This window comes from Panthera leo, chromosome A1 (genome assembly GCF_018350215.1).
Source record: "Panthera leo isolate Ple1 chromosome A1, P.leo_Ple1_pat1.1, whole genome shotgun sequence".
NCBI lineage: Eukaryota > Metazoa > Chordata > Mammalia > Carnivora > Felidae > Panthera > Panthera leo.
The window spans coordinates 139,205,870-139,216,845 of NC_056679.1; the positions used below are offsets into that span (position 1 = coordinate 139,205,870).

General features: G+C 48.3%; 1 protein-coding gene across 1 annotated transcript; it reads left to right on the top strand.

Annotated features, from left to right (window-relative positions):
* Nucleotides 1-2,162: 2,162 nt before the first annotated feature.
* On the top strand, nucleotides 2,163-7,244 carry LOC122200813 (the record flags this gene model as incomplete). The annotated part of the gene is given in 1 exon segment (XM_042906578.1): nucleotides 2,163-7,244. A coding segment is annotated over 1 exon segment (5,082 nt), but the record flags the coding sequence as incomplete, so codon positions are not given.
* Nucleotides 7,245-10,976: the final 3,732 nt, after the last annotated feature.

Below are 10,976 nucleotides of genomic sequence, written 5' to 3' on the forward strand. Positions count from 1 at the left end.
TCAACACAGCAGATTCACATCAGCTAAAGGTCAAAATATTATCATGGGTTGGTGAACTTGTAAAGGGCCAGATAGCAAATATTTTTAAGCTCCCTTGTAGCACAAAAGCAGACACAGATAACATGTAAATAAATGGATGTGGCCGTGTTCCTATCAAACCTTATTTATAGAAACATGACAGGTTGGGGTGCCTGGGTGGCTCAACTGGTTAAGCATCGACTCTTAGTTTCGGCTCAGGTTGTGATCTCACAAGGTTCGTGATATGGAGCCCTCTGGGATGAGAGCTTGGGATTCTCTCTCTTTCACTCTGCCTCTCTCTCTCTCAAAATAAACACACCAAAAAGAAACATGACAGGCTGGATTCCTCCAAGCTGTAGTTTGCCTATTCCTTACCAGCACCGCCCCCCCCCAAACTGGTTACCCAAGTCTGTTACAAGTTATAGGCATGTTTGATTATGGCAATACGTTGTACAGTTCACATGAAAATCCAGATTTCTATCTTTGCTTGAGAAAATAAAAAACTGAAGACCTGGGCACATTCAGCTCAAATAATGATCTGGGGTTGAACACTCTGATCCCTCCCTAGAGGGGTCAGGTCCTCTCCAGCTGCACCCTTCCCACAGGCTAACCTGTGCACTTACCTCTCACTGTGACAGGCAGTGGAACTGAGACCTCTTAGCATCGAAAACCTACATTAATGCTGTTCCCCAATGGTGTTCCTTAATTGTCCTCTCACTGACTATCCATTCATCTGCTCATCTTTTGGCCTACATTTTTCTGTATTTCAACTCTCACTGTTTTCATTTCAATGCATCAAAAATACCTAATTATAACATGACAGCAATGCTTGATTTTCTATGACACGCTTTGCCACAAGTATGAAAACAAGAGCTCTCATAGGTAAACATCTTCATTTTGGTTAACTATCCCCATATACAACGTAAGAATGAAATAGTATCACTATGTTTCATACACCCACCATGAAACGTTCCAATCTTTAAAACTTCTTATTTAAAAAAAGAACAATTGTTAATAACGAATAAAAAGTTACATTTTATAGTAGTCGATGGCTTTAAAAAAAAAAAAAGCTTTTCTATGCATCAATGCCAGCATCCATGGATGTCTGGAAAAGTGGATTTGAAAAATAAATCTGAATAATTTATGAAACTAGTCAGATTGTATTGTTACCACATTCATAGACGGTGCTTTGTATTTATCAAGACATGTCTGAATCAATCTGAAAAATTATTTCCGGATCAATGCCCTCAGAAGAAAGACACTTATTGACTCCTGTGCTTTCCTCTTTTTTGTATTTCTTTCCTCATTCCATACTGATGGGGAAATAACAAATATTTGCCCTTCCCCATGAAAGGGCGGGCCTATGCCGGCCGACTCCATCTTGTTCTGTGTCCTTCACCTTGACCACACCTCCTCCCCTTGAGTAACCCCCCCCCTCACCTGTCTAACAGGACTCGGACCCTTCCCCAGCCAATCGGCTGAGGCCACAGCCGTTACCTCACCAACTGCCCCTGGGCCCCAATAAAACCTTTGTCCTTTTGAAACTCGCTCTCTCTCCCTGGTATCTCACCGCTGCGTCGGTGCAGGTAGGGGATTGAGCTCGAGCTAGCTCGAATAAAGGTTCTTTTGCTTTTGCATCGGACTCGGCTCCCTAGTGGTCTTTGGGGATCACGAATTCTGGGCATAACATTTGGGGGCTCGGCCCGGGATCCCCAAGACCCCTGAGGGACCCCCGACCCGGAGAGCCTGACTGGCCACGGTTAGTGTCTGTTTGTTTGTTCTGTCTTTTCTGTGTGAGCTCACTTCTGGAGTTCTGGTAGTGCCCGACGCGGTCTAAGTGGACGCACTGGAGGACCACGGGCCGGGAGTTTCGGAAGACGTTCCGATTCTCCCTTCTGGAGGGACGTGGAATCCCCTCAAAGGTCTGAGACGAGGCGGGTCGCTCCCGCTGGTCGGTGTGAGGCCGTCGTCTTTGGAGGGACGTGGAATCCCCTCATCGGTTTTGGAGGGACGTGGAATCCCCTCAAATGTCTAAGCTAGCTTTCAGTGTTGCTTCCATGGAGTTGGAAGATTTTCTAGGGGCCCTCTGTTTGTCTGTTTTTGTGTTTCTCTGTTTTGTTCTGTGGACTTACTGGACGGACGTTATGGGACAGACTCAGACTACTCCTCTAAGTATTATGATTGATCACTTTAAGGATGTGAGGGGAAGAGCTAACAACCTCAGTGTGGAAGTCCGAAAGGGTCGGTGGCAGTTTTTTTGTTCTAGCGAGTGGCCAACTTTCAATGTCGGATGGCCACCAGAGGGGACCTTCGACCTCCCTACCATCCACCGAGTCAGGAGTATCATCTCTCAGCCTAAGACGGGCCATCTTGATCAGCTCCCTTACATTATCACTTGGCAGGACCTTGTGGAAGACCCACCCTCTTGGCTTAAACCCTTCCTAGCCCCGCTCCCTCCGGAGCCAAAACCCATTCTTGCTTTGCAGGGGACAAAGAAGAAGAAAAGTCTTATCCAGCCTTCAGCACCCCTCTACCCTGTCTTACAGGGGGGTACTGAAGAAGAATTAATTTTTCCTCCCTCGTATAACCCCTCTAGGATGCTGGAAGAACACCATCCTCCCCCTCCGGGGGAGGCAGATGCTGTTCCGAGAGCGGGAGGCGGAAACGCTCCAGTGGGAAGCCCGCCCTTCACCAGACAAAGGGCTCAGAGGGAGCAATCCGCCTCCGCCGCCGACTCCACTATTCTGCCCCTGCGAGCCACCGGACCCCCAGACGCGGAGGGGAACCAGCCCCATCACTATTGGCCTTTCGCCACTAGTGACCTCTACAATTGGAAAGCTCAGAATCCTAAGTTTTCCGAGAAACCGGCAGGGCTTATTGATTTATTAGACTCTGTTCTTTTTACCCATCAGCCCACGTGGGACGATTGCCAGCAGCTTTTGCAGGTCCTGTTCACGACTGAAGAAAGAGAAAGAATCGTCAACGAGGCCCGAAAACTAGTTCCGGGCACAGACGGGAATCCCACCACCAACCAGGCTCAGATAGATGCCTCCTTCCCCTTAACTCGGCCCCAGTGGGATTTCAACACGGCAGAAGGTAAGGAGAGGCTCCGGGTCTACCGCCAGACTCTAATGGGGGGTCTCCGAATGGCTGCTAGAAAGCCAACCAATTTGGCCAAGGTAGGAAATGTACAACAGGGAAAAGATGAATCTCCGGCTGCCTTTTTAGAACGGATCATGGAGGCATTCCGTACCTATACCCCCATGGATCCAGAGGCTCCGGAAAGCAAGGCAGCTGTTATCATGGCCTTTGTAAACCAATCGGCCATAGACATTAGGAGAAAATTACAGAAAATAGATAGACTAGGAGAAAAAAGTCTGCAGGACTTACTGGTGGTAGCCGAAAAGGTATATAATAACCGGGAGCTTCCTGAGGACAAGCAGGCCCGCGCCATGGCGACTGCCAGCAGTAAGCAGACTCGAGACCTGGCCAGAATACTACTAGCTACCACTGCTGACTCCCCTGAGGAACGAGACCGCCATCTCCGGCAGCTGGCAGACGACACAAGAAAAGGTAAAAGAACCACCAAGGGGGGGAAGCAGAGGCTGCAGAAGGATCAGTGCGCATACTGCAAGGAGATAGGGCATTGGGCCCGAGATTGTCTGAAAAGGGCCGGCGGGAAAGGAAGCAAGACTGATCGAGTAAAAGTCCTAGAGCTAGATGAACTAAGTGATTAGGGGAGTCGGGGTTCGGACCCTCTCCCCGAACCCAGGGTAACTCTTAAAGTGGAGGGGACCCCTGTTGACTTCCTTGTCGACACCGGAGCACAACATTCGGTCCTCCGCACCCCACAAGGAAAACTAGCCAGCAAGAAGTCCTGGGTACAAGGGGCAACTGGTATGAGCCAGTATTCATGGACTACCCGAAGAACAGTAGATTTGGGAACGGGCCGGGTATCCCACTCCTTTATGGTAATACCAGAATGCCCCTACCCGCTGTTAGGACGGGACTTACTGACCAAGATTGGAGCTCAGATAACTTTCAGACAAGGGGGGCCTCAGGTCACCGATGGCAAGGGCCACCCCATCCAGGTCCTGACCATGAAACTGGAGGATGAATACCTCCTCCACCAGGAGGCGCTCCCGAGAGAGGATAATATAGACAGATGGCTACAAGAATTCCCCTCGGTTTGGGCAGAGACTGGGGGGGGGATGGGACTAGCCGCTCATAGGACCCCAGTCCTGGTAGAGCTCAAGCCAGGAGAGAGTCCGGTAAGGATCAAACAATACCCCATGTCACAGGAGGCCCGGAAGGGGATCCAGCCACACATCCGGAGACTACGAAGCCTAGGGGTACTAGTTCCTTGCCAGTCTGCCTGGAACACCCCCTTACTGCCGGTCAAAAAGCCTCACACAAATGACTACCGACCGGTACAAGACCTCCGGGAAGTAAATAAGAGGGTCGCGGACATACACCCAACTGTTCCCAACCCATATACTCTCTTGAGCTCCTTGGCGCCCTCCAGGGTCTGGTATACTGTACTAGATTTAAAGGACGCCTTCTTCAGTCTGCCGCTGGCACCCCAGAGCCAACCCCTGTTCGCCTTCGAGTGGCATGATCCGGAGGAGGGCTACAGTGGGCAACTCACCTGGACACGGCTACCTCAGGGATTCAAAAATTCACCCACCATCTTCGACGAGGCACTACACGAGGACCTGGGTGAGTACAGAAGGGAGCACCCTGGCCTCACCCTCCTACAGTACGTAGATGACATCCTGATTGCTGCTGACACGGCCAAAGACTGTGAGCGAGGGACCCAGGACCTGCTGGCTACCCTGGGAGCTTTAGGGTACCGGGCATCCGCGAAGAAGGCTCAGATATGCAGGGAGAGGGTAAGTTACCTGGGATATATCCTGGAGGGCGGACAGCGGCGGTTATCAGATGCCAGAAAAGAAACTGTCCTAAAGATCCCTACTCCCACCTCCCGAAGAGAAGTGAGGGAATTCCTAGGATCAGCCGGCTACTGCCGCCTCTGGGTTCCAGGTTTTGCTGAGATCGCCAGGCCCCTATATGAAGCTACCAAAGAAGGGAAAACATTTAAATGGACTGAAAAAGAAGAAATTGCCTTTAATCAGTTAAAAAAGGCCCTTCTAAGTGCCCCAGCCCTGGGCCTACCAGACATTATGAAACCCTTCCACCTCTTTGTAGACGAACATAAGGGAATAGCAAAAGGGGTTCTAACTCAAGCCTTAGGCCCCTGGAACCGCCCAGTGGCTTACCTGTCTAAGAAACTAGACCCAGTGGCTGCCGGCTGGCCGCCATGCCTAAGAATTATTGCGGCGACAGCACTCCTAGTCAAGGATGCAGACAAACTGACCCTAGGACAGGAGATCTGGATCACAACCCCACACGCCATTGAAGGGGTCCTGAAACAGCCTCCTGATAGATGGATGAGCAATACACGTGTGACTCATTACCAGAGCCTCCTACTCAACCCTCCACGAGTGCGGTTCCACCCCAGTGCAGCCCTCAATCCTGCAACCCTGCTGCCCGACCCTGACCTAGGTGCTCCACTACATGACTGTGCGGGAATCCTGGAACAAGTACATGGATTCCGGATGGACCTGACCGACCAGCCCCTCCCCGATGCCGAGGCTACTTGGTTCACTGATGGCAGCAGCTTTGTGCGAGATGGACACAGGTATGCGGGTGCAGCGGTGGTCACCGAAATGGACACCGTATGGGCGGAGGCTCTACCCTCCGGAACGTCAGCCCAGCGAGCGGAGCTCATAGCCCTCACCAAGGCGCTGATGCTGGGAGCTGGAAAACGGCTTAACATCTACACAGACAGCCGTTATGCATTTGCCACAGCTCATATTCATGGGGCAATTTATCAGGAGAGGGGGTTACTGACGGCAGAAGGACGGACTATAAAAAATAAGCAGGAGATACTTAACCTGCTTACGGCCTTATGGCTTCCTGCCAACCTAGCCATTATCCACTGCCAAGGGCACCAAAAAGCTGATAACCCAGTAGCTAGAGGTAATCGAAAGGCTGACCAGGCAGCCAAGGCAGTAGCCCTTACTCCAGTCCCCACCATGACCATACAACTACCAGACCCGGGAGACCCAGTTTTACCAGACCAGCCCAAATACTCCCAGGAGGAGTTACAGCGGATCAAGAAACTCCCCATGGCCCAGGAGATAAAGGGATGGTGGTATACACCTAACAAGGAGCTCGTGCTGCCAGACCGGCTCGGAGTCTCAATATTAGAGCACATGCATCGGTCTACTCACATGGGGGCCCGAAAATTAAAAGACTTAATCCGACATGCCGGAATCAAGATTCACCAACAGGACACCAAAATAGAGCAAGTTGTATCTGCCTGCAAGACCTGCCAACTCACCAACGCGAAAGCCACATCAAATAAAAAAGGAACCAGGCTCAGAGGCACCAGACCGGGAGCCCAATGGGAAGTCGACTTCACTGAAGTCAAACCAGGAAAGTATGGTTATAAATATCTTTTAGTATTTACAGACACCTTCTCTGGCTGGGTGGAGGCATACCCAACCAAGCATGAAACGGCTCAGACGGTGGCTAAGAAGCTACTAGAAGACATCTTACCCAGGTATGGTTTTCCTGCCATGGTAGGATCAGACAATGGACCAGCTTTTATCTCTCAGGTAACACAGGCAGTAGCCAAGGCGGTGGGGGCAAACTGGAAATTACATTGTGCTTATAGGCCCCAGAGCTCAGGACAGGTAGAAAGAATGAATAGAACCCTAAAAGAGACCCTTACCAAATTAACCATGGAGACTGGCGGGGACTGGGTGACTCTCCTACCGTACGCCCTTTACCGGGTTAGAAACACTCCTTACACTCTGGGTTTTACTCCCTACGAGATCATGTTTGGCAGGCCACCCCCTGTTATTCCCAGCCTTCGAGCTGAACTTCTTGCAGAGTTTAAAGATCAAGAACTTTTTCTTTCCTTGAGAGGGCTCCAGAGGGCGCACGAGGATATTTGGCCGCGCCTCCGTGCCATCTACGAGGCTGGCCCGACCCCGACACCTCATCAGTACAAGCCGGGAGACTGGGTCTATGTCAAGAGGCACCACCGAGAGACTCTCGAGCCGCGCTGGAAGGGACCCTACATTGTAGTGCTGACAACCCCCACCGCTCTCAAAGTAGACGGCATCGCGACCTGGGTCCATCACACCCACGTTCAGCCAGCGGACCCCTCCTCGATCCGGAAGGACTTCGTCACGCGATGGGCCATCAGTCGGGACCAACACAACCCGCTCAAGCTCAAGCTCAAGCTACAGCACATTCGACCCACCTAATATTGGTAACTCTGTTAACTCTGCTTGTCATTGCTCATGCTACCGGGAGTCCCCACACCCCCCAAAACATCACCTGGCAGATCATAGATACCAGCTCAGGGACAATACTTAATTAGACCTCCCAGAGCCACCCCAGGGACACATGCTTCCCAGAACTTTGCGTAAACCTCTAAACTCTGTTCCCCTTGTCACCATAAATGCAGCCGGTCCCATGATTGGGTCCCTAAGCTACATGACAAGGGAGGAATGAAAGGGCGGGCCTATGCCGGCCGACTCCATCTTGTTCTGTGTCCTTCACCTTGACCACACCTCCTCCCCTTGAGTAACCCCCCCCCTCACCTGTCTAACAGGACTCGGACCCTTCCCCAGCCAATCGGCTGAGGCCACAGCCGTTACCTCACCAACTGCCCCTGGGCCCCAATAAAACCTTTGTCCTTTTGAAACTCGCTCTCTCTCCCTGGTATCTCACCGCTGCGTCGGTGCAGGTAGGGGATTGAGCTCGAGCTAGCTCGAATAAAGGTTCTTTTGCTTTTGCATCGGACTCGGCTCCCTAGTGGTCTTTGGGGATCACGAATTCTGGGCATAACACCCCACAGCATTTTCCCTGAGCTGATGTCGGTTTACACATCAGTGCAAGTTTCCCGAGTGCCTCCTATCATTCGTCCTCCTTTACTTTCAAAATAAGATGCAGTTCAAAAAATCCTTTGATTTTTAAACCTTTTGGTTTTGTTATGAGTGGATTATTATTGAGCCTTTTGTCAGGTGTGACTGTCTTGTCCGGGTCAATGTCAGCTTGTGAATGGTTTCCCTTTGGAATTCTGTGCTATTCACTTCTGCTCTTGGGAAAAGTGGGTCAACTTTTATCACATTTTAAATCTGCTTGAGAAGGTAAGACATGCACATGAAGATCAAAGCACATATAAAGGAGGGTATACCTTGAGGGGTTTTTTTCTCACCACCCCCCCCCCCCCACCCCCACAAGACTGTCTCTACTTCAGACACCAATTGTAGGTCCTGGGTTGTCACCTGTACTTCTGACTGATGGGCTATAAATCGGAGTTCTGGGGTACCTGGGTGGCTGAGTCGGTTAAGTGTCCTACTCTTGATTTTGACTCAGGTCATGATCCCAGGGTGTGGGATCAAGCCCTGTGTTGGGCTCTGTGCTGAGCGTGGAGCCTGCTTGGGATTCTCTCTGTCCTTCTCTCTTTTCCCTCTGCCCCTCTCCCTCACTAGCACTCTTTCTCTCTAAAAATAAAAATAAAAATTTAAACAAACAAATAAATAAATAAGAGTTCTAAAAACCTCCTCTTCAGGTTTGATCATTTGCTAGAAAAGCCCATAGAACTTAGGGAAGCACGCTTACCAGTTTATTAAAGGATATGATAAAGGGTACAGATGAACAGTCAGATAGAGAGACCCAGAGGGTGAGACTCTGAAGAGTCCCAAGCACAGGAGCTTCTGTCCCTGTGGAGACGGGGTGCACGACCCTCCGGGCGTGTGGATGTGTTCGCCAGCCTGGAAGCTCTCGAAACCTCACAGTTCAGGGATTTTTACGGAAGTTTCATCACATTGACACAATCGGTTATTGACTCAACTCTAGCCCCTCTCCCTTCCCCCAAAGGATGGGACACAGGGCTGAATGTTTCAAGCTTCTAATCAGGGCTTCATCTTACTGGTGACTAGCCCCCTCCTGAAGATATCCGGGAGCCCACCAAGAGTCCTCTTATTGGAACAAAAGACACTCCTATCACTCAAGAAATTCCAAGGTATTTGGGAGCTCTGTACCAGGAACCAGGGTCAAAGACCAAATATTAAAACAAAAATGCTGCTAGCACGTTTATTATTAGGAAATTACAAAGACGTTAGGAGCTCTAGCCAGGAGCCAGGGACAAAGACCAAATTTATATTTCTTATTTTATCAAAATATCATACTACCTTAATAAGTTTATCATATGTTTGTACCATCTGAACCATTACTTAAATTTTTAATTGATTTAGGAAACAAAAGCCCAGTATTGCTGACCATAAATAGAAGATAATGATACAAATGAGACTATAAAAATTGATATTCTTTAAATATACCACCAATACACTTAATCAAATATACCACTGATATATCTGGGAAATGCGCTGTGGGCTCATCAGCTTCTAAACCAGAGTGAGAAGACTTCCAAGGGCTACTCAGGGACAGATAGTTCGATGGGAAGAGTTTCCATCAATTCTTTCTAAAATACATCAGCATGAGAATGCGCCCATGAGAGAGAGTTGGGTTCTCCATTCTGTCTCCCTGTTTTGAAATCCCCTTACTACTTTATAAAATAAAATGAATCATTCTGTGGTGCATCACATGGGTGACGTGGGTGGCAATGGGCCAGAAAACAGAAAAATAGTTTGAAATATTTGTATCAGTTTTGAAGAAATGAATGAATCTAATAACCAGGTTAAAAAAAAAAAAATCCCTTTGCTGGCCCGGTGGTTTTCAGTTCTTTGGTTTCAACAAAACGGACAGATATAGTTTAAAATAACTGTCAATGATAGCTCACGATATAAATTTTGGCATAAAACTCAGGAGTTCACAGAATTGAGTGATTGCTCTAAAATCCATCTTTTTTGTCATGTTTAACACATTTGTGTGAATAAGATTTCTTATTGCTTATAAGTATTAAAAAACACATATAAGAATAGAATTAAACACTATGTTATTCTAATAATAAGTAATATTTCTCCACAAAGACATGAATGGGGGAAATAAAAAGCAATCTCAGCCATTTCTTCAAGAGATGCATTTCCAGTATTTTACTTTTTATCAAAATCTCACTGAAATTTATAATATATTTACTTGTTTTAGTCAGCTATAAATTGACTAATTGTAATGATAAAACCCAGGATACATTTTTATTTTTAATTTTTTAAAATGTGTATTTATTTATTTACGGAGGGGGGGAGAAAGAGAGAGAGGGAGAGAGAGAATGCGGGGGGAGAGGGGCAGAGAGAGAGAAGGAGAGAGAATCCTAAGCAGGCTCTGCACTGTCAGCATGGAGCCAGATGTGGACTCCATCCCACAAACTGTGGTATCATGACCTGAGCTGAGATCAAGAGTCGGACGCTTAACTAACTGGGCCACCCATCCAGGTGTCCCAGGATACATTTTAAAAACTGTTTAGAGCCTTATGGTTACAGCAATTTTTTTTTGTTTTCATTTCTTTTTTTTTATTATGAAATTTATTGTCAAATTGGTTTCCATACAACACCCAGTGCTCATTCCAACAGGTGCCCTCAATACCCATCACCCACCCTCCCCTCCCTCCCACCCCCATCAGCCCTCAGTTTGATCTCAGTTTTTAGGAGTCTCTTATGTTTTGGCTCCCTCCCTCTCTAATCATTTCTTCTTCTTCCCCTTCCCCATGGTCTTCTGTTAAATTTCTCAGGATCCATATAGGAGTGAAAACATATGGAATCTGTCCTTCTCTGTGTGACTTATTTCACTTAGCATAACACTCTCCAGTTCCATCCACGTTGCTACAAAAGGCCGTATTTCATTCTTTCTCATTGCCACGTAGTATTCCATTGTGTATATAAACCACAGTTTCTTTATCCATTCATCAGTTGATGGACATT